Source organism: Acomys russatus, chromosome 1 (genome assembly GCF_903995435.1).
Source record: "Acomys russatus chromosome 1, mAcoRus1.1, whole genome shotgun sequence".
Classification (NCBI taxonomy): Eukaryota; Metazoa; Chordata; class Mammalia; order Rodentia; family Muridae; genus Acomys; species Acomys russatus.
Window position 1 is genome coordinate 46,268,236 of NC_067137.1, and position 24,786 is coordinate 46,293,021.

Below are 24,786 nucleotides of genomic sequence, written 5' to 3' on the forward strand. Positions count from 1 at the left end.
AGCCAGGGAAAGTGGCACACACATTTAACCCCAGCACTCAAGAGGCAGAGGCAGGTGGATATCTGTGAATTCAAGGCCAACTAAGGCTACATTGTGAAATTCTGTCTCAAGAAGGGATGGAAGGGGAGGGGAGGGAAGGGAAGGGGAGGAATGGGGAGGGGAGGAGAGGGAAGGGAAGGGAAGGGAAGGGAAGGGAAGGGAAGGGAAGGGAAGGGAAGGGAAGGGAAGGGAAGGGAAGGGAAGGAAGAGATTCTAACTATGTTGCCCAGGCTGAACTTCAGCTCCTGGACTCCTGATCCTCCTTCCTTATCTTCCTGAATAGCTGGGACTAGATACAGGATCCCACCTCTCCCTGGGACACTACCTATACTAATAAGTCCATGAAGTTTATATTTTAAATATTCTTTCTGATGCTCATTTTCCTATAAAGTAGCATAGATATTGATAATGGAGCAATTTGGCTACCTTGAGCAAAATAACTGTCTACTAACCAACAGGACTATTCTCATGCCAGCACTTGGACATCCATCCCATGGACACCTTGAGACAAGTATGCAAAGACTGTGGCTGATTGATCTGGTTCGTGTGCCAGCCAGGGCTGTTTGAAACAGTTTATATCAGATTTTTTCTTTTTTATGACCTCAAGCCTCAGTGATCTCTAGATGGTCCTGCAATTATTCCCATCATGGCCAGATAGGGAGCTCTTCCTTTGGGGGCCTAGAGAAGAGACTACTTGACTGGTGCTAAGAGACAAATCTGTGATTGGCTCAGAGTGATGGGTATGTAGCAGTTGTTGTCCAATGTTGGTGGACACATTCCAAGGCTATGTAAAAAAGATGTTCGAGCTCACTCAGTGCAAGGTGTTAACTCCTCTGGTATTGCAGCATTAGGCCCCCAAAATAACTGCTCTGAAGTGGTCTTGCCTACTTTCAGTAGTGCCGGACAGAATAGTGACACAGAGAAGAAGGCAGCAGACACTGAAAAGCAGTGGCAATGAAATGGCCCCAGCAGCAGTAGCAGGTACCCTGTGTTTAAGCTGGCTGAGGGGAACAGCTCCAGTGTGGTTCAGGTTATGACTGAGTTGCTTGTAGAGTTAGGTAGCCAGCTATGGGACGGCTGAAACAGCTGAGCAGTTCAGGAGATACCAGGCAGAAAGAAGAAAGGCAGTGGAAGTAGAAAAAGAAAAGAGAACGTGGAGAGCCAAGACTGAAAACGTTATATGGAACCAGAGAAGAGGAAGGGCAGGCCCTGTCACCAGAAAAGTTCCAGAGAGTTGTTAAGCCTTCAGGGCCAAAGGTCTTACTTACCCTGGGCCAAGAGCTGCTAAGGGTCGAGGAACTCCACTTTCCTAGACTTACAAACACTGTGGGGTTAAGTTATGAGGACTGCAACGCTAGAGGGTGCCATCCACCACTCACTGCTGCTTAGCACTGAGAGAAATGAAGACTGCAAGAGCATAGCTCCTTACCTGCTTCCCCCGGCCTACGGCCTACGCACACTTCCCATCCATGCCGGATCCAAGATGGCGGCGCCGATCACATTTTCCCATCCAACTGTATAGTCAAACAGACCTCAGCCAGCTGACTGGTGACAGGACTAAAGGAATGAACCACAGGGGTATAACTTTGGACCTCTCTGCTCTACACAGTAGCAAGAGGTACATTATTCCATTCTGTTTGCATCTATCTCATTTTGAAATCACTTTGAATATTTTTTATTTGAAGCAAAAGCTAAATAATCCAGTCGGGGTTGCTTATCCAACAGGCGTCAGCAGAAAAGAACTTAAGCAAAACAAGCAAACAAAGAAACAAAACCAAAACAAAACCCCTCAAAACAACAACAACAACAACAACAACCTGCTTAAGAGAAATGCTGAGTGGAATACACAGAAATAAGAGTGAGGGAGGGAGGAAGTGTTAGCTTGGTAACAAATGTTCACTAGGTAGTGGTCAGTCCTGATGAAATGACCCAATGTCATTTAGTAAGTATAAGTAAGTGTCTGCCCGGAAGCTGACTCTCGTGGCAAAGATCTTCCTTCCTTTGCTGTTAGTGTTGATCATCTCACCACTCACAAAACCAGGCCACTATTCCAGCTCTCCAAAAACTCAAGGTATTGAGGAAGCAAGAGAACCGATAATGACTAGATCGACCTTCCATTCTGTTAACAGGAGGGAGTATTACATAAGATAACTCATCAAAGAAGAGGTAACTTTACAAAAACAAAACAAACGAACAAAAACAAACAAAACCAACGCCCCCAAAATGCGCCTCACCATACGGGCATAGAGCTGGATAGATAGATGGGTTATCTATGAGACCTATGGAGCCATGGCTTCAAACGGACAGACTTCCTCCTACTCTGACTCCCAACAACTTTTTAAAATCATGTCGGCAGAAATGTTTGGTGAATCATACTTTCAAGTATCCTTACACAACGCAGGTTATCTGTGTTCATACTTCATAAAGTTTTTCCAAAAGTTGCAAGCACCTGCGAAGAGAAACGGGACAGGAGGGCGTCGTGCAGGCGAACTTTAACAGCCACAAAAGGGCATAGCAACCAGAACGCCGCTAGGGTGGAGGTCCGCGCTGCGCAGGCGCAGGTAGCCCCCTCCCCACAGTCCCCGCGCGCTCGCGAAGACCGGAAGCGAAGTCTGGGGCCTAGGGAGCACGCGTGCGCTGTAGAGAAAGCGATTACGGACTAGGCTCCCGACAAGGGGCGCGGCTCACGCATGGCTTCCAATGTCTACTTGGTTCGCCAGCAGTTCAGCCGGCTGAGTCAGGTGCGGCCGGGGGAGGAGCCAGCCCTTCCCAGACTTTTCTTTACGGAATCGCCCGCTCACACTCCTCGGTGCCGCTCAACCGCCGCCCGGCCCCGCCCCATGGGCCGCCCGCCCTGCCCTCGGCCCCGCCCCCAGCCCCGCCTTGGAGCCCGCCGGCCCCGCCTTCCCCTTCTCGCAGCCGTGGGGTGCTCCGGTTTCGGCCCCGCTCCCCTTCTCTGCCCCGCGTCCTGAGTCTTTCCCCTTCTTTCCCTCAGAGGATGTCTGCCTTCCAGATCAACCTCAACCCGCTCAAGGAGCCGCTCGGCTTCATCAAAGTCCTCGAGTGGGTGAGTGCAGCTGGCAACGCCGACCTCGCCCGGCCCAGCGCGGGGCGCCCTGCGGCGAGGCGGGGACCGGGTAGCGAGGCGCCCTCGCGCTCGAAGGCCGCGGGGCGGAGATGGCGGCCGGCGTCGAGTCGCTGGTGTGGGCGGCTTCTCCCGACCGCCCTTTGCCGCTGAGGCATGGGAACGAGCTCGCTTTTTACTCAGGCTTCACCGCCATCCGCAAAGGAAGACAGGACTTCCTGCTGCGGTCCAACCGAAACCGGCAGCCCGGAGGCCCTCTCCCTCCGCCGGCAAGGCTGGACCTGCGTTGCGCCCTTCGCTGGCGGCGGATACGGGCTCGGGTTAAAAATAGTGTGGGTCAGGGTAGCGGAGGCGAGGCCTTTGCCTATACGCACCCAGGCTGGCCTGCCCACTTAGTGCCTCGCCAGGAGTGGACGTCTAGATTGTTTTTAGTTACTTCTAGCAACATCCTGCTTGGAAAGTCAGCTTTCAGCCCTTTCCTGGCAAACAATCATTAACATCAAAGGAGACATATTAGCTCGACCTTGGGTACTGGAAGTTAGTTTATCAAGCACTGCGATTTTCCTTCAAGCTTCGTGGCCCACTGTATTTCGGTGTTGATTTTAAGAATATTAACTTAAGCACTTGACATTTATTTGCCCAGTGTGCGGTCAGGTTGTGTTTCTATAGCCAGTGACGCTAACGTCTTGACGATTCATTTTGAGGATGAAAAATAAGAACTCCGCAGTTTCCTGCACGTGTTTAACGTAGAACTTCAGGCTGTCCAGTGACAGCTTTGATTTTTGTATTTACACTATATGCCTCCAGTTTTTCAAAAACTGAAACGCTGCTGGCTTCTTGCAAGTGACAAAAGACATGTGACTCTCAGTACAAACTCTCAGTACAAAAGTTTGTAAGAAACTTAATATTGTAATTCCAAAATTAAAAGTCATGAGAAAGAAATCAAAAGACCCTTACATTTAGTCTCACTGGAGGTCACAATTCAGCTTAATAATTTAGATTTTTCACTTAAATAAGGGCAGCCCATAAATTTTTCTTTAATATTTTAAATAGTATTTTTTATTTTGAAATTATCCTTACGTTTCTTAAGGAAATATTACTTTCAGCTTGAAAACTTTTTATTGCACAGGCAGTAATTTTGTATTAAGACCATAGTGTTAAGGTGAGGTGAATATTTACCTAACAAATATTTGAGTAGGTCTCATATACCAGCACTGTGCTAAACACCAGCATACAGACATGAATAAAGAGACCTTTTCCTCATGATCATTCAGGAATGGAGTGGAATATATAAAATTGCCATATGGTAAATTCTCTATTAAAAGTACTTGTAAGGTGTAGTAAATGAAACAGGAGGGGATCACTGGGGAAGACTTTGTAGATGGAAGAGCATCCGGAGGAGGAGGACTCACTCACTTGGGTGTGAGTGCAGTAACGCTAAGACATTATTTATTCTAGTATGTTGACACTTGTACTTATTAAGCAAATAGTTGATGGGTAAAACAGCTGGACTATAGTAAAAAGCAGCAGTATTACCAAAGTGTATTCATTACCACACTAGCAGTTTACAAATAGAAAGGTTCACTTAAGAATATGTTTGATAGCTGGGTGGTGGTGGCGCAAGCCTTTAATCCCAGCCCTTGGGAGGCAGAGGCAGGTGGAGCTCTGAGTTTGAGGCCAGCCTGGTCTACAAGGACTACACAGAGAAACCCTGTCTCAAAAAGCATAAAACAAACAGACAGACAGACAAAACCAAAGAAAGTGTTTGATAAAACAAGAAAAGTTAGTTTGTTTAGCAGAAGTGAGAAACACAAAGGTTTTTTTGTCGCATGTCAAATTATAATGGCTACCTCTAGAGAAAATATTGAAGCAAATGAGCTGTAAACTCAAACTAGTTTTTATTTTTCTTTGTAATACCACCAACTCTGATGGCCTCAAGTACTGCTCAGCCTTCACTGAGTTTGTTACCTCTAGACATCCACCCAGTTAGCCTACATTAATATGGCTTCTGATTTCCCTGAGACTGTTCTTGCTAAGGCCATTGGCAGTCTCCTAATTAATAACAAAGTAAGGGCATGCTTTGGCTCTTATTGTATCTGAGTTCTCCATGGCACCAGACATTATTGAGAATTCTTTACTTGAAATTTTAACAGTGATGTCAAGATGTTTCTCTCCATCTTCCTAAGCATTCCTTTCTTCTTTACTGGTAGGATTTGATTACTCTCCAGTCTATGCTAGTATCTTAAAGCTGTTAGGTTCATACATGATACTGCCTATAGGACACTGTCACTTACACTGTGTGAAGAGATCGCCAACATCATGTTCTTATTAACAATCTAAATACTCTTAACTTCCTCTTAACGACTTCTATCTTGAACAATAAAGCCATTGCAAACCCAAGTCAGAAAAATGATAGTCATCATAAAAGTGCTATTTCTATATATAGTCTAATTTCTAGAAATCTCCATCCTCACTACAGTTAATTTTAGGAACACTTAATTTCTAAACCAGCAGGTCTCCTTCCACGTTTGGCTATTTTTATTCTGTTTTTTTTTTATTAATTTATTCTTGTTACATCTCAATGGTTATCCCATCCCTTGTATCCTCCCATTCTTCCCTCCCTCCCCTTTTCCCCTTATTCCCCTCCCCTATGACTGTTCCTGAGGGGGATTTCCTCCCCCTGTATATGCTCATAGGGTATCAAGTCTCTTCTTGGTAACCTGCTGTCCTTCCTCTGAGTGCCACCAGGTCTCGCCCTCCAGGGGACATGGTCAAATTATTTTTATACTGTTAACAACTAAAAATGATTCACTTGGAGTTTTAGCTTAACTGGACACTAATATACAACCTAATATTCTATATCTTGTACACAAAGGGCCAGTTTTTCAATATTAAGCACAGAAGGAAAAAGGGCTTCCTAGTGAGCGAGTCCTCCAGATGTTCTTCCATCTATAAAGTCTTCCCCAGCGATCCCCTCCTGTTTAATTTACTACACCTTACAAGTACTTTAAATAGAGAATTTACCATATGGCAATTTTATATACTCCATTCCTGAATGATCATGAGGAAAAGGTCACTTTATTCATGTCTGTATGCTGGTGTTTAGCACAATGCTGGTATATGAGACCTACTCAAATATTTGTTAGGTAAATATTCACCTCACCTTAACACTATGGTCTTAATACAAAATTACTGCCTGTGCAATAAAAAGTTTTCAAGCTGAAAGTAATATTTCCTTAATTTCTAAGTACTATTACAGAATTTTGACCTTTGTGGATTCCTGGGGAGTCTTAGGAACAGGGTCTGCAGGCTGAAATTAATGTTTTGCTATAATCAAAACATTACAAGGGATCCAGAGAGATTGGGGAAATGGCTCAGTGGGTAAAGTGCTTGCTGCAGAAGCCTGAGGACCCCAGTTTGGATCCCCAAACTATCTGTAACTTTATTACTGTCGGATGGAGACAGGTGGGCCCCTGGGACTCCCTGGCCAGCCGCTATAGCAGAAATAATAAGTTCCAGGTTCAGTAGGGGGGAAAATGATGGTGAGCAATAGAGGAAGATACCTCCCATTTGCCTGTGGCGCCACCATGGATGTGCACAGGTTACCACAATCTGTGTGTGTGTGTGTGTGTGTATGTGTACACACACGCGCATGCGCACGCTGCCGTACATGCAGTTACGGAAAGATAAAGCCAGTAAGGCCTGGACCAGTTTTCCTGGTGAGGAAAAAACAAATTGAGCCTGCGTCAAATACTCTGAAACGGGGAGAAAACCAAGTTTTTACTTGAAAACACAACTCAAAATTTATGGGTGGCAACAAATCTTACTACTACTACATAGTATAACATACTCATGTCAAGCCAGCTGGCCAAATCAGCAACAAAAACGCTGATTTACTCTAGAGATCAGGACAATAGTTGAAAAGTCTTTAAATGTTTTCATGTGTATTTATCGTATGTGGTCAGAGGATAGCTTGTAGGAGTTGTTGTTCTGCCATGTGGGACCTGGTGATCCAGTTCCGGTCATGAGGCTTAGTGGCCAGCATCTTAGGAGCTGATCCACTGGCCCTGAAAAGGATTTTAAAGTAAATATATTTATATTTCCTAGAATATATAGCTCCATACTCAACAAAACATATTTAAGAGTAAAGATGACATAAATGGTTTTAGAATAATGATTTCTTATCCATTCTTAATCAGAAAAGACTCCTAGCTATTTCAGCTGTTTCAGGAATTAGATCCCAAAGGTTATGGAGCTGTTGGCAGAAATGTGTGTGGCAGGTACACTGTAGAAGTGGAGAGAGGAGTGACTTGAAATGTCAGCATGAAACCTGCAGTGTTAGACTCAGGAAAACAGTAAACATATGCCATTTTTTATAGGAATATTCACATGCAGTATATTTTGAGATCTATTTCTAAATATTTTGATTGAGTCCTTTCAAAATGAAGTATTAAACATGAAGATACTTATGTAGATACTTTTGGTTTCACAGTGACACTAAGTAGCAGTGAGGGCCTACAACTAGAAATGCTTCATTGTAGCACTCATAAATTCATTGAATCCCAGTATTTCCCAGCAGGATCCTGAGGATGAGCAAGGTGTATGAATAGGAAGTAGTGACTCTGGCTAGAGAATCAATAATTTACTGAAAATACCAGATGTCCCCAAGTTTTTTGTTGTTGTTTTTGTTTTTTTCCTGCATGAACTTTCATCAGTGTAATTTTTTTGCATAAAACCCTCTATGCATCTATAATTTGGGTCTTTGTACCTTAAGACTTATTGTATGTTAGAGCAAATTGGCATTCATATATTTTGTTTGATTTAGTTTGATTTTTGAAATAGGGTCTTGTAGCCTAGGCTGGCTTCAAACTTATTTTGTATCCAGGGCTGCCCTTGAACTCCTGATCTTCCTGCTTCCAACTCCTGAGTACTGGAATTATACATATATGCCACACAGCCAGTTCCTATTTTAAAATCCTTATTTAAATGGTATTGCAGTAAAGTCTCCCCCCCCCAACTTCTAATTTGATTATGTAGAATTTGTTTTATCTTAACAGTGTGGCTTCCAGCTCTCTTTTGTACATGAATGCATTATCAATCTATACATCCTAACAGATATTTTCAATTCATTGATCATTATGCAAAGGTTAATTTGGTTACAGCTATTTTATTCCATAAACTTGTTGAGACAAGGACACTCACATTGGAATATATGAACACTAAAAATGAGAAAATAAGTGAGGTTATTGTTCTGTCCGTCCAGGTATAGGATTCAGAATAGCTAGTTTACCTCATTCACGGATGACCTTCTTAATACCCAGGCACAGCAGTAAAGCTTTAATTTATCTAAAATAGAGAGGGAGCCAGTCTGGAAAGTTCCTGCCCTGTTTTTTATTGTCACGTCTGTTCCATCTGATTGCTTCTCTCTGAGAATGTGGTTCTGATATTGCGCTATCTTCAGCTTTCCTGTATAAGCTCAGGAAATCCAGCTTTTAAGTGAGTCTAATGATGAATTTGCATTTTAGAAATAAATGCTGAAAGAATTATACAAGTCTTCATATAGGCCATGTTTTACTGATGTGCAGCCAGTATCTAACTTTCTGTTTTGATGGGGTCTGGTTGTTGTTGTTGCTGCTGCTGTTGCTGTTGTTATTGTTGTTGTCACTTGAAGCAGGGTCCCGTTATACAGCACCAGATGGTTTGGAACTTGCTATGTAGATCAGAGTGGTCTCAAACTCAGAAATCTGCCCACCTCTGCATCCCAAGTGCTGGAATTAAAGGTATATGCCACTACTTCCAGCTGGTATATAACTTCTAATCTTGATCAGACATTATATAGGATAAAAAATAGAGAAATGGTTGTATAGTTACTCTAAAAATTAACTTGGGCATTTTAGTTATTATAAATGTTTGTCTGGTGCCTTTTTTCTGGGTAAAATGAATACAAGAATTGCTAGTGTGAAAGCAACACTTGCTAGGACAGTACAGTACTCTCTAATTCCTGTATTAAGAAACTAAGGTGGCATTTGTTTTATTACTGTTAATACAGAATGTGTTTGTAGCATTCCAGGAGAATATCAGTTCTACCACAGTGATAAAGCTTTTTTTAAAATCAGGAATCGGTGCATTCTCAGTGGAATGTAGATACACAGCTAAGACACAAATACTAGTATGTTTCAGAAACAGTAGAAGGACAATGTGACAATTATTAACACTACCTGGCAAAGAACGTAGTTCAACTAAGTCTATTAGCCATGCCATTTATGCTAAATTTGAGATGTATTTGTTTTGTTTCTTATAGACCTAAAAAGTATTGGAGGGCTCCCTTTAAGCCAGGGTTACATGATCAGATTGCTATTTCAGACTAGTGTGACATCATTCTAAAACAACTTTGTTCAAAAATTAAAACAAAACAAAAATATATAAGTCCCAGAGTAATTTAATGTTATGTTAACCATAAAGGTAAAATTAATTTTAATATATTTTTCTTAACCCAATATATATCATCCTTTTCCTTTTCTTTTTGTCTCTTGAGACAGTGACCTTAAGGTTCCTGTGTAGCCAAGGCTGACCTTGACCTTCTGATTCCCCCCTTCACCTCCAGAATGCTGGAATAATAGGCATGCGCCACCACATCCAGTTTATGCAGTACTGGGGATTAAACCCAGGATTTAGTGCATGCTGGGCAGTTGACTAAATTCCCAGCCCCAGTTTATGTATTTTTCTTGTAAGTCTTATAATCCATAGTGTATTTTACAATTACAGCATGTCACAGCTTAGAGAACACTCACTGCTCAGCAGCCGTCACTAGTAGCTGATGGCTATTTAGTTGGATTCTGTAGCTTTAGAGCCCACACAATAGAAGATATGTGATGATTGGAATGAGATTAGAAACAGGAATAGTTTGTTGAGTTAGTCCCAGTGAAAACTGGTTAAGTGCCTAAACAAAGAGAATTGTCAATGTGGGACAAGCAGCTTTTAAAAAAATGGTACTAGTCTGGGTATGCTGGTGCCAGCCAGAACATAGAAGTGGAGACAGCAAGTTATACAGTAATGTGAGTGGAAGGCCAGCGTCATCTACAGAGTAAGGCTTTATCTTTAAACAACAAAAACTTTTTCAAAAAAGTTTTCATATTCTATATAATCTTATGCAACATGATTTAAAAAAAAAAAAAACTCAGCATTCTGCAACTCATATTGATGTGGCAAGCTATAGTTCCTGCATCTCCTCCTCCTCTCCGTCCTCCCGCTCCTCCTCCTCTTCCTCCTCCTCCTCCTCCTCCTTCTTCAGAGTGAGTGGCTGGCTCAGCTATTTATAAAGGTCACTTGTTGTTCTTGCAGAGGTGCTGGGCTTGATTGCCAGCACCCAGTGGCAACTCACAACCATCCATAATTCCAGTTCCAGGCCCTCTTCAGACCTCTAAGGACACCAGGTACTCATGTAGTTTACAAACACATGCAAGAAAAACTTTGACATGTGCACATAAATCTTTTTTTTAATGGTTTGAGTACACTGCAAAAAGGCAGAGAGCCAGGGTAGTGACTAGACTACACCTGCAACCAAGTTCCTGTATCTTTTTTCATATGACTTTGAGTTGTAAGGCTATACTACTACAATCAGTTTTCCCATTGCTTTTCCTGCCCCCTCTTCTTTGATATAAGTGCGGTTGCTGTGAACATTCATATTGTAAGTCTCAGTACTTGAGAAAGGATCTTCCCTTAGATCTTTGCTTTAGTGAGGTTTTTTTTTTTTCCTTAATGATTTGTTTATTTATTTTTATGTATACAGTGCTCTCCTGCATGTACACTTGCACAACAGAAGAGAGCATCGGATCACATTATAGATGGTTGTTAGTCACCATGTGGTTGCTGGGAATTGAACTCAGAACCTCTGGAAGAGTAGTCAGTGCTCTTACCTCTGAGCCACCTCTCCAGCCCAGATTAGTGAGTCTTTTGTGACATTTTTATTACAAACATTTCACCTATTTTGTAGCTTGCTTTATATTCATAAGTGGACTCTTGATTTTATTTTATCTGTAGTTGAAATAATAGTGCTTTTAAAAGAGAATCTTAAATTCTTCTGCAGATTTTCTCTTTTAAAAGCTTTCTCATTTAAATTTGTAGCTTACCTGAATCATTTATTGAATAACCCTTTACTAGTTACCTATTATTGTATAGTAAATTACCCAAGCTTAGCAACTTAAAACAACAGACATTTATTATCTCGTAGTTTCTGTGTGGAAGGAATCTGGGCGTTTGGGTTCAGGACTTCTCTTGAGGTTATTGTCAGCTATTGGCCAGGGTTCTACTAATCTTATGGCCTCTAGCTTACTCATGACTGCCGCAGGCCTCAATGGTTCTATTTCCAAGCACAGTCATGTGGTTATAGGTAGTCCTTGGTTTCATGACCTTTAAGTCTCTAAAATTTGCCTGAGGGGTTTAAGATATAAAAGTAGAGCACTTGGCATAGCATGCCCAAGGCCTTGGGTTCAGTCCCTAGCATGTGGCATGGGGGACAGGGGAGGCATACATGCTGGATATAGTGGCGTATGCCTGTGCTTCTAGCACTCAAGGAGGATCACCATGAGCTCCAGGCCAACCTCAGCAAGAATAGTGAGACCCTTTCCCAAAAACAAAACCCACAAAAGTTGTCTGAATAGTCTGAATCTCCTCCCAACATGACAGTGAACTTCATGAAGCAGTAAGAATGTGCAAGAGAATACAAAAGAGACATAGATTGGGGTAGGAGGTTGTTTGCTTGTTTTAGGCAGTCTTAAAGTATCTCACCTGGCTGAGAACTCACTGTGTAGCCAGAGGTGCCCTTGAATTTATGGTCCTCCTGCCTCTGCTTCCCAAGTGCAGGAATCACAGATATGCCCATTTTGTGCGGTCTTGGGGATCAAGCCCAGGGTTTCTTGCATGACAGGCAAACAAGCTACCAGTTGAGCTTCAAAGGCCAGAAATAGCAGTTTTATTATAATGCAATCTTTGAAGGAACCTGTTTCGTTTGCCATATTGGGTACTCTGTATAGATAAAACAAGGGAAATTAAGCTTTTCTTCTTGAGGAAATTGTGCCAAAGTATCTAAACATGCCTTATGGTCACCACAGTTCTTGCTCAGTAATGTGCAGTGGCAAACTCTGTCAGGTAAAAATGTTCAAGACTCCAATCCGTTTCTCGTCTCTTTAATTTGGTCTATTGGTTCAATTTGTTTAAGTCATTTTTCTTTTTTCTAACCTTAAATGTGAGTTTATTCCCACGACTTGTTTCTTGCTTTTCTCCTATTCTATATATTCATGATTATTTATTCTGAAAGGATATCCATATCTATCAGTACCAATGAAATCTTAACAGAAGATCTAAAACTGTATGTAGATACTACTTCAGGCTCTTCATGTCTTAACAAATTCTTTCTTATGTATTTCTTATTTGGAGAACCTTTGATTGTTATGATACTGATTATGGCCTATAAGATTCAATACCCTGGGATGAGAAACAGTATCCAGCTTTCCATTATTATAATGAAATAATTGAGAGTAATCCACCTAAAACAAGAGAAGGATTAGATTCACAGTTCCATTGGTTTGGGCCCATGGTTGGCTGGCTTGGTCACTTTTGGGGTTGTGATAAGTAGTGCATGGTTCAGCAACTCTGCTTCAGGACAACCCAGAAGCAGAAAGAGACAGATAGGGTCAGGTTCCCAATATTTCTTTGAACTTTCAGTAAAGCTCCACTCCCTAAAGGTTTTACCACTTTCCCATCATGCAGCATATAGTGGCATCTAGGGAACATGCATTCAAACTATAGCATCACATATCAACACTGTAGGCTTTGATAGGGATTGTCCATAGAAATTTTTGTGCTGCTTGATGTGTGTAGCTTTTAGTAAAGAGACCCCACATCTCTTTAGTTCTGTCTTCTGTGAAGGACAGACAGTAAGTGATGAAGAAGAACTAGGACAGTGTACACAGTCAGTAAAGAAGAGCGGTATGTAGAGTCGTAAAGCAGGGCCCTCTGCGAAGATTACATTGGCACAATAAGGAGCTGTGAAAGTGAGGGAGTGAGCATGCGTTGCAGACAGAATGAATAGCCAATGAAGACCCGGAAGGAGTTGTTCAGCGACTAGCCAGCAGATGTGTAATGTGTGGGAAGATAATGTAAAGGAAAAGGTAGCATCATATGTGAGTGAAAGGCATTAGGGAAGTAAAAGACACGCAGGAACTCAGAAGCTATGTGAGGGCTTTGAGCAGAGGGTGTGTATTCTGCCTTATATATGTATTTAAAGTGCACATGCTGTTACATTAGCAGTGCACTGAAGGTGGGGCAAAGAGGGAATCAGGAGCGCTATCAAGGCTAATAGTGCAGAATCCAGCCAGGAAGTTGTGATGGTCATTTAGATAAGGGGGTGGTGATAAGTAGATTCCATGAACCTTTGGCATTTACTTAAGTATTGAATTTTCAGATACTATAGCACTCAAAACAAGGTACTTTTTTGTTGCAGAAAAATATTTAGAAGACAAAAAGAAGTTAAAATTTGTCGTTTAATGACCACTATTAAAATTTTCATGTGTAGCTCTTCTCGACTTTATCCTCTTTGTCTATAGGTGTGGATGCATCTAGAGTGCATTGTATGAACGTATTCCATATAATAAGCATGTTTCTGTATTACTAAATAATCACCAATATTTTAGTAGCTAAATGCTTATTTTGTTGTATAAATGAAGTCTAGTTTGTGTGAATCTCTAGCAATACTTAGGATGCTTCTGGGTTTTTTGCTATAAGTAGAATTTAAGGAAGCCTTATTACATTTTTAAGTATGCACAATCAAGAAAGCAGTTTCCAACTACTTTTTTAAACCCTGAAATACATGATTGTGATGTTTCACAGTTTATGGGGTAGAATCTCTTTCTATATAACCTTGTTTTCAACAGTTCACTGGTTACTTGCACTCAAACAAAAACAAAACAAAAGGAAAAAACCTTCAGTTTACTCCCATTTAAGATAGAGATAAATGAGTCTTATTTGAATTTCTTTTATTGTTGCTTTGGTTTGGTTTGGTTTGCTTGTTTTGAGACAGGGCCTCTCTTATTCCTGGCTGTTCTGGAACTCTGACTCTATGTAGACCAGGCTGGCCTTGAGCTCAAAGCAATCTACCTGTCTCTGCCACCATAGCAGCAAGTCTTCTCTGAATTTCATATTGTATGGGCTAGTCTATATTATACTTGAGGGGGAAAATCTAATTTGTTGACATTTGCACGTGTTTTAATGTTGTGTGGTTAGTAATTTCTAGAATACTTGTTTTTAATGATCAGTGTACTTATGCTTGAATGACTTTTTTTTTTTGTCTCATTTTATGTAGTTTGCTTCCATCTTTGCTTTTGCCACCTGTGGCGGGTATAAGGGCAAAACAGAAATGCAAGTGAGTTGTCCTAAAATTGGTGACAATAAGACGGTTACAGCTACTTTTGGTTATCCATTCAGGTGAGTTTTTTTTAATGGTTTAACAGCTGTTTTTAATTTATATTTAGTCATCATTAGTTGTAGGATCTCCAACAACTGATGTGGACTCAGGCAGAGGCCTGTCATTTCAGCAGTTGTAGCACATGGGAAGCTAAGGCAGGAGGAGAGCTCCAAGATGATATGGGGTGGCAAGACCCTGCCTCACAGGCGTGGGCCTAGAAGGTTTCCCAAACGTATTCACTGAAGGCGGTAGAATGTTTTAGACTTGCATGCTTGTTTGTGATTTTTTTACTCAGACTATGGTATAGACCAATGCCTATCTGCAAACTTTTCCTGGTCTCTGATGAAGTAAATATGCAAAGGGGGAGGTGTATTCATTACTTTCTTGTTGTTGACCAAGTATCTGACAGAAATAAGAGGGAAGAGTTATTTTGGCTCACAGTTTCAGAGGCTGTACCATGCTAAGTTGGCCCTGTGCACCTGGGCAGAAATGATAGCAGTGAGACTGTGACAAAGAGTTCTTCATCTCATGGTGAAGCAAGCATGCTTCCAAGTGCCCTACTTCTTTTAGGAAGCCCATGCTACCTGCCGTAATCGTGTCACCAGACAACCAAGCATTCTTCACATGAGCCTATGTAAGAAATTTCATATTAAAATCATGACAGAGAGGCCAGCAATGATGGCACATGCCTTTAATTCCAGCACTCAAGAGGCAGAAGCAGGTGGTCTCAATGAGTTTGAGGATTGTCTGGGTCTATGTAAGAAGTTCCAGGACAAGGGTGGCTACATTTAAATTTTTTTAATTTTTAAAAATAAATAATTATTATTATTATACCACCAAATGATAGCAGAAAGCAAGCATTTAGAAAATTATAGTACCATGACATTGTCTTGACGTTTTGTCATAACACAGTAGATCAGAAAAATAGTGACTCCTCTGTTAGTGAGCCAGTCTGCTACCAAGAAGCAAACATAGTTCATGAAGATAGACATCTCCCGTGTTTCTGCATTTACTGAACTAATAGTGTTTTTATGTCATTTTAAGATGTACATAAGGAATACCTATGTTTTTCAAGTATAAAACCATATTTATTTTACTTTTAAAGAAAAGGAAATTGTAACAAGTAACTTCTGTGTGACTTCGGTATTCACTGAAAAGCTTATTGTAAATATGTGTCTAAAGTGTGAATCTTCTGCTTGGCTTGCTTTATTTGACCTCCCAAAGACTTGATTTTCTGTCCAATGAATTGGAAATATAATATTTTAAGAATTTTTTGATAAATAAGGTTTTAGGGTTTTACTATATAGCCACGTTTGGTCAGGAACTTGCTTTGTAGACCAGTTGGCCCAGGAACTCATAGAGTACCTCTGCTTCCTGAGTGCTAGTACGAAAGGCCTCTCGGCAAATAAAAGAGTACATTAAAGATCTGTATGTCCGGAGAGCTTACTAATCATCAGAGTGTCCATCTCTTACCCGTTCATTTTGTTACAGTAACCATCATCTTTAATGACCATTGGTTTTATAATTTATAAATGGGGAAAATGTAAGGCACTGTGAATTTTCATTTAGCAGCTAATTAATCAAGGCTTAAAATATGAATGGTGAGGCTGGAGAGATGACTCAGCAGTTAAGAGCACTGGCTGCTGTTTAGGAGGATCTAGGTTCAAATCCCAACACCCACATATGGCTCACTATTGTCTGAACTTTAGTTCAGAGGATCTGATGCCCTCCTCTGGCCTCTGCAACCATGAAGCACACAGGGGGTACAAAGACATACATGCTGGCAAAACATCCACATACATAAAACTAAAATTAAAACTGGGTCTACAGGTAGGTACAAAGTACCTTTTTTTAAAAAAGAAGAAAAATATCACCATAATTGGTTCTCCTAGAACTAATGACACAGACCTCTGCCTCCTAGAATAGAAATGTGAGTTGTAAAATATTTTTATAATTCCTGCTAATGTGGTAAACTTTTATTACAGGAAGATAGTACCTAAATGTTAAAACTGTTTAATTCTATTTATATTCAACCTGTCATAAACCTATTACTGAATAAGTTTATAGGTATATGAAGTATGAAATTTTTGGTTTAGTTAAATATTTAAATCTTCCTTTTTTAAATAGAAAATGCTTTCAGTGTATTTGGAGAATACATTTTGAAATGTCAACATTCTGCTTAAGTATTTCACAGTTAGGAGTGAATAAATTTTGAATTATTTAAATTTAATCGTAAGTAGAAAAAGGTTCGTGTATTTATTTGAGGTTTTTTTTTTTTAATAGGTTGAATCAGGCATCATTTCATAATTCTGCAAAAGACAATGTATGTAATACGACCTGGAGCAGCCAGTTCCTCATAGGTGACTACTCTTCTTCTGCACAGTTCTATGTGACATTCGCAGTCTTTGTGTTCTTGTACTGCACCGCTGCCCTTCTGCTCTATGTTGGTTACACAAACCTCTACCGGGAGAGTCGTAAACTTCCCATGATTGTAAGTCACCATGTTGTATCTATACAAAATAATGTGTACACATATAAGTTACATTTCAAGGCAAATATAGGTTCTTACTAGAAATCCAAATTATTGACTTGTGTGTGAGTGACATAAGGAGAGCTTTTGTCAGTTATTAAGTTTAATCCAAATTTCATAGCATGTTTATACTTCAGAGAATTGCTCTTTTTTTTTTAACCTGGAAACCCCTCAAATATTTGATAAACCATTAAGTTTTAAGTAGCAAAAGGTTAAGAAATATCTTTAATTTGAAGAATTGCAGCTTGCACTTCTACTTCTCCCCCCTTTTCTCTTTCCTCCAAGTTCCCCTTACGCCACTACCATTTCTTAGAGAGCCGAATTGTCTTTATCAGCTGACTGTTTTTAAATAGAATGTTCTTTAGAATGTGGCTGTACCTGACCCTTTATATTATGCATTGTGTATGGCTGCTTTTATGCTAAACTCTGACCCAGGTGATTTTTATATTCATTATCACTGGTATTAGTAAGTTACATTTGAACCTTTACATTTGAATGTAGCAAAAGATTTGGATTTGAAGTCCTGATAGTTTTCTAAGAGCTTCAGAGTCTACTGAGCTAGAAATGAAATAATCTGAGATTAAGGGAATAGATTGTCCTGGCTTATCAATGGCAAGTCCAGAAGTAAGCCATGGTTTTTGTTAGACCTCCACTGTAAAGGTCAGTGGTGCTGTGAAGGTTTTTGTCATACTAGGAATTTGTATCTATGAAAAAAGTGCTGGAGTCTTCAAAGAAGTTGTGAATTTACCTTAAATAGAAGGCTGTTTTAATATAAAGGGATTATTGACATAAGATATATTTACAAACTTATTTTTCATTTTTGCTGCTTGGATCATAATGTAATTGGTAAGTAAAGAACAAAATAGTTCTTTATCTTGCAGGTTTCCTATTATGCCTGGAAAAGTGTAAGAAAGCTAGATGTTTTTATAAAATATTTCTTGGCTATTAATTACTTTTTGAAAGTGTTTGTTCATTACAAATTAGGAATCTATAGCTTTGGACACTTCAGGCTTTGCCTAAAAAGTGACTGGATTGGTCACATATAATATTTTTTAAAATTCTGTATTAATAAAATTTTTGCATTTTGTCGTTATACCAATAAATTACTTTTTACTAAATAAAAATGAACCCTTTCTTTCATTTTATGTAATAATTTTTAAAGTATTACACTTAAGTATTAAGATCTAATTTGCAGAGAGCGTTCTATGTGGTGAAAACAGTCTAGTTGTGTGTCACTCGGCGAGTGGCACGTGGTTTTCTGTGTTAGAGTGGTGTTATGGTCATATAGCTATTCCAGGGTTAACCTCATCAGTGGTGTGTGCTCATATGATGTGGGAGGAGTTTACTTTCTGTTTTCTTTTGTGTTTTGAGGCACAGCCTCATGTAGCTTAGGGTAGCCTGCTAAGTAGTCAAAGGTGACCTTGAACCTTGATCCTTCTGCCTCTGTGCTTAACTGTTGGGAATATAGGTCTGCACTACCATACCCAGCAAAAGGGACGCTTCTTATTTTAAAAAGTAAAATTCAGGAGCTGGAGAGATGGGTCAGTATTTAAGACCACACACTGTTCTTCTAGAGAAACTGAGTTCAGTTCCCAACACCCATGTTAGGAGGCTCACCACTGTCTATAACTCCAGCTCCAAGGGGATCTGTACTTTCTAATGGCCTCCCCGCCACTCCCTAGACAGACAGACAGACAGACAGACCTCCCCGCCACTCCCTAGACAGACACACACACACACACACACGAGGGGGGGGGGATTTTAAATAATACAAGTAAATTTTTAAAGTAAAAGTAAATTTTGAATTATTTAAATTTAATCGTAAGTAGAAAAAGGAATTGTATATTTTAAATTTAACATTGACTTTTAGATACTGTTGATTAACAAAGATAAGTTTGTTGTTGATTTTTAACATTAGTCTCAATTTTATACTAAAGTATTTTAAATCAGGAATATCAGAAATGAAACAGCAAAAAGGAATTTCCAAATTCTAAAATCTTTTACAAATCATATTTTAACTTACTAGTTGGAGCCCAGAAGCTCCAGGTAGCTGCACTGTAGGCCTCTAGGGAGAACCATTCACTTAGACTGCTGTGTGACTACTGTCTAGGAGAACAACTATTATTTCTGGAGACCACAAGAATCCTTCACTTTTTATCCATCAGAGGTTTATTTTGTGAACAATATTTAGAAAAGTTCCTACTTTTGAAATATGTGGGTGTTGTGCCTTAATCTAATAACGGTCAGCATTAGATTTAAAGAGCATAACCAGTGGGCTGGGAAGATGCCTCAGTTACTAAAGTTCTCGCTCCACAAGCATTGAGGATCTGAGTTCACATGGAAATACAAATTGTAACCCCGCACTACAGGGGTGTGGAGACAGGTGGATCACTAGAGCTCACTGACAGGCAGTTGAGCCAAAGCAGCTCCAGGCTCAGTGAGAAACCCTGTCTCAAAAAGTAGAGATCAGCTCTTCATTCAGTTCATTCAGTTATCACCAAATTGACATTCAATTCTGGCCTCTACACATATGTGTTACACAAAGACATTTATATACACATAAACAAAAATAAGCATAACCAGGAAAAACACAAAACATGTTTTAGTCAAGAATTCAAAAGGAAGAGAATACCTGAAAATTAAGAAATTTGACATATTTTTGTCAAAGCTATAAATTTAGCATTGAGGAAATATGTCTACTGTGACATTTATTGGGTTTCCAAAAGACAGGAAGTACTTAAGAAATGTCTGTTTGGAATGAAAGTAGATCAGAATATAGGAGTGACGGGGGAAGTGTTCCTACAATTCAGAGAACATTGGCTACAATATTTTTTTTCTCTGATCCACACCTTCTAAAAGGACCAGAGCTAATGGAGAGCTCAAATGCAAATACTCTGTTTGTATAATTAGTCCTCGGTTTTGTCCTCAGCACAAATGGTTATTCACTGTATGACTAAAAGGTGGCTGGTAAGATAATTAAAATCTTTTAAAAATTTTTTAACATTTTTCTTTGTGTGTTTGTGGGTGTGGGTGTGTGTGTGCGCACACGCATACATACATGCTCTTGCCCACACATGCAATGGTGCACATGTGGTGGTCAGAGGACAACTTGCAGGAGTTTGTTCTCTCCTCCTACTTTTCAGGTTTCATGATCCTAACTCAACCTTGGTGACAAGTGCCTTTATCTGTTGAGCCATCTCACTGTTCCAAGATAATTAAAGTTTAACTCCACTGATTTTTTTTTTTTTTTTTTTTTTTTTTTTTATTCTTTGATGATAATCCCTAGAACTCCTTTCTAGATTTGGATTAACTTTGGTTTTGGACTGACTGGGTTTGAGTTGACTTTGCTGTTAACATACACGAGCTCATGCTTTGATGTGCTCCATGTTTGGAGGAACATCAAAGCCATAAGCTGGGTGTCGTTCCATTTTGTTCATTAATTCATAGGATGGCCAAACAAGGTGGGCTTAAACTTCATATAACACAGATTCATACTCAAAGTATTTAGGTCTTTGCAACCAGCCTAGTGAACAATACTTTAGCTCCCCAGCAGAAAAGATTGGGTAAGGAGAGTTTTGTTTTTGTTTTTTGTTGTAGTTGTTGTTTTTGCTTTATCTTGTTATTTTTATAATTTCCAATATTAAATATTAAAACTTTTTTTATATTTTTAGGAATGTCATAATTAAATAACAGAATTCAGTAGAAAACAACTGAAGTTCAGAAGTTACTGTTTCATCTTTTTGTTAATATAATGAACATTCTTTTTAATTGTTTTTTAAAAGTATAATTACATCATTTCCCCTCTTCCCTTTTCTCACTCCGACCTTTCCCATGTATCCTGCCCTTCCTCTCTCTCAAATTCATGGCCTCTTTTTCTTTGGTTTTTATTTAGTTTTTAATATATAAATAAATTGGCTAAGATTATGGTGACAATTTATAAAACTTTACCATTTTACATAAAAAGTGGACTTTGGGGCTAGAGAGATGCTTCAGTAGATAAAGAGCAAGAGGATCTGAGTTCAAATCTCCAGCACTCACGTAAAATTTGTACATGGTCATGTGTGCCCCTAATTTCAGTGTTGGGTGCATAGATAGATGGATCCTAGGGGCTTGCTGCCAAGACAACCTGTTCAAAATGGTGAATGTTAGGTTCAGTAAGAGAACCTATCTCAAAAAATAAGGTTGAAAACAATAGAAGAAGACAATTGACTTACTCCTCTATTCTCCGTATGTGTACATTTAGGCCTGCACATTCACACACTAAAATAAAAATAAAAATGAACACCCAGCCATTCTCATATGGAGGCAAGAAGATTGCTGTGAGTTTAAGGCTAACAAAACCTTGTCTCAAAAATAACAAAATTTTAAGTTATGGCCCTCTGAGGTCTTGTATCTCTGGCATGGTCCTAGAAACAGTAAACACCAATGGTGATTAGACTGAATGTGACTTTGTATACAAAGTATATCATGAAGACCATTTCTATCATGGGATTAAGCTAATCCTGATTTCTTTATTGCTGATATGAAATGTACTACTTTCAAATTGATTGTTTACTAACCACTGGTTTTTGCCCTAGGACTTTATTGTTACTGTTGTTGCCACTTTTTTGTGGTTGGTGAGTGCCTCTGCCTGGGCTAAAGCTCTTACAGATATTAAAATTGCTACCGGACACAGTATTATTAAGGAACTTGATCCTTGTCAGAGCCCGGGAGTAACATGTCAGTTTGTCTCTGTGACTAGTATGGGATCCCTAAACGTATCTGTGGTAAGTACCTGACACTTGCACGGTTTGCTTCATTTACCAGAGCAACATTTAAGAAAACAGTAACTTTCAATAATCTCTGGTTAACTCAATTGATTCTTATTTTACTGAGCTATTTGGGTTCTAATTAAGATAGATAGATAGATAGATAGATAGATAGATAGATAGATAGATAGATAGATAGATAGATAGATATAGACAGACGGATATTAACTATTTATCAAAAATACAACCTGTAACCAAGATTTAAAGACTAAACGGCAGTAATAATGATGTGCTACCCACTGTGCTGTAGTGTCTGAAGTTACACAGCTATTCTGAGAGGAACATGAAAGGCAGGAGTGTTGGCTTCGTCATACAGCTGAGAAAGTGTGTGTAGCTCATGCCTTATATTCCTCTGAGGAGACACAACTTTTGAACCAGATCTGACTTTGAGCCTGTTCTCTTAAGTTCAGTTTACTTAGAGAACATAAAACTAATGCTTTTAAAGTTTCTTAAATCTGTAAAGTCTAATGTATATAATTCATTAAATATTTTTCTATTGTTCCATCAAACTGAAGTTTATTATCAGTAATGTTGAGAATATTCTATTTTGAAAGGCTTTTTCCAGAAAATAATTTACGTAAGGTGAAGTCAGTACTGTCTTATAAAATAGTTTACTCACATTCTTGTTTTTCCATTAATTTATTTACTTATTTACTTTACATCTCAGTCGCAGCTTCCCCTCCCTCCCACCCTCCCAGTCCCTCTCTCTCCCCTTATCCACATTCTTGTTTATAGTCCTGTAATGTGAAAGTCAGTACTTGGAGCTTATATTGACAGAGGGCTTTGAGTGGAACAGTTTCAGAAAAACTTTGTGTGCACTTACACAAAGAAATGTAAAGCATTTGCTTTTGGATACTCTTACTTCATCACTCACACCAGGGATTGATGGGAGGACTTGTTAAATAAAGTAAGTAGGTTCATTTTGTTCAGCTCTGACACTTCATCTATCCTATGTGTTTGTGGTAAGAAAATTCATATGTGTTGATCAGTGCAAATTTAGCAGTTTAGCATGTTGTTCCTTACACATTCCAAAATGTATACAATGGACTGTATGTATAGTGTTTGGGGATTTTTTAAATTCTACTTTGTAGGGTGAAAGCAAGAAGGAGGGAGGAATGTGAGGATACAAGTGATGGCAATTGAGTTGTAATCTGAATAAATTAATAAAATGTAAAAAAATAAATTCGACTCTGTATGTAGATTTGTATGTACATTACATTTTTATATTTGTTTTCTTCTTTCATAGATCTTTGGCTTTCTGAATATGATACTTTGGGGAGGAAATGCTTGGTTTGTGTACAAGGAGACCAGCTTACATAGTCCATCAAATACATCAGCTTCCCACAGCCAAGGAGGTGCCCCACCCCCTTCTGGAATGTAACTAAAGGAGAATACACTGTATGCCATGTGTGCTATACTACACCCTGTTGCCAACACCTTGAGAAGCATTGTTGTTTCTAATAAAAAGTAATGGCTTTTTCAGTAAATTGGTGGGTTTAAAAATTTGCTGCTTTTCTACATAAAACGTGCCTTTTCTAGAAATTTAAGATGTAAATGTATTTTACATGTAAGTTTGAAAATTCAGGAGCCTGTTATGAGATGATACTTATTTTTAAGTGAATAGTAATTTCACTAAGTTGCCTTCTAAAGTGTTTACACCTTAAACTTTAACACAAGCCTTCATTCAGAGAACAGTTATGTCATATTATAATATAGGAAAAATGTGTTTGAAGTATACACTACTGTTAGTTTGTACACATCATATCCCTAAGGCTTGGCTTGTTTAAGAAAACCTTGATTGCAGAAATCACATTTAGGGAAAAAATTAGTGCAATTTTATATCTGAATATTGTTCATGTTAAAAATTTTTGAATTGCAAAAACTGGGTATGTATTTTTTCTTTTTCTAAATGACCTGCTGTACTATTAGGTGTACTAAAATTAGAAGCAAGGACTTGAAAATCGTAACATGTGCAGAGTTTACTTTGCACCTGTCACATGAGGTATGTTCTTTATTTCTGGTGGCTTCGTAGGCTGGTAAAGAGTGTGGGTTCCCATGATGGTTTTATAGACATGGGCATTCTCAATGATACTAGTTTGCTGTCCTTTGTTCATGCCAAGAGAGAAAAATCTACTTTTTTTTTTTCAGACCCTATTTAGAGGGTTACTAAAAATTAAGGTTGCCTTTTACTTTTGAAACATTTGACATTTAGTCAATGGAGTTGCTTCTCCTGAGTTTAACATTGACATTGTGAAAACAAATGCAGTTCAGATTTCTTATTTCTTAATATTCATCCTTACTTCATAAAAGGATGATTAAGGAATTATGCTCATAAAGGAACTCAAGTAAGCTGTGTTGTGTGTGTGTACTGTCTTTACATGCACATTTGGGTGTGTTCAGAATGCAGTGCTTTCTATTCCTCAGCTTTCTGTTGTACAGGGATCTAAACTTTCTATTCTTAGAAGATGATGTTTGTATGTAAAGCACATCTTGTATATTGCCTTATTTTTGTTTCTTTATTCATGGCAAAGTGTCTGTGTGAGAATGTATGTTTAATACAGCAAACAATAAAGAAGTTAAAATAAAGAATGCACCGATTGTTATATTACAATGAATGCTTCATCCTAAAGATATGGTCATTGCAAAATGGAACTGCCTTTCAAAGCAGGAGATAGAACTTCAATAGTATTTTTAAGTGCCAGTAGAACAGACTAAAATGCTTCAGACATTTCATTCTCATTTGAAAATTATTTATAACTCTTAGATTGTTTTCCTGGTAAACATTTTCTAATTGGTCACTCAAATAACACAGATTACTGGTTGAGAAGATAGAAATTCCAAGGCTGGTTCTGTAGCTCAGTTG

At 39.0% G+C, this 24,786-nt stretch overlaps 1 protein-coding gene across 1 annotated transcript; it reads left to right on the forward strand.

Annotated features, from left to right (window-relative positions):
- The first annotated feature begins 2,926 nt into the window (after window positions 1-2,926).
- Sypl1 (synaptophysin like 1) lies at window positions 2,927-24,073 on the forward strand. The gene is made up of 5 exons (XM_051144898.1): window positions 2,927-3,106; window positions 14,484-14,605; window positions 16,869-17,076; window positions 21,693-21,881; window positions 23,170-24,073. The coding sequence occupies exons 1-5, from the start codon at window positions 3,038-3,040 to the stop codon at window positions 23,302-23,304; spliced, it is 723 nt and encodes a 240-aa protein (XP_051000855.1). The 5' UTR covers window positions 2,927-3,037; the 3' UTR covers window positions 23,305-24,073.
- The last annotated feature ends 713 nt before the right edge of the window (window positions 24,074-24,786 follow it).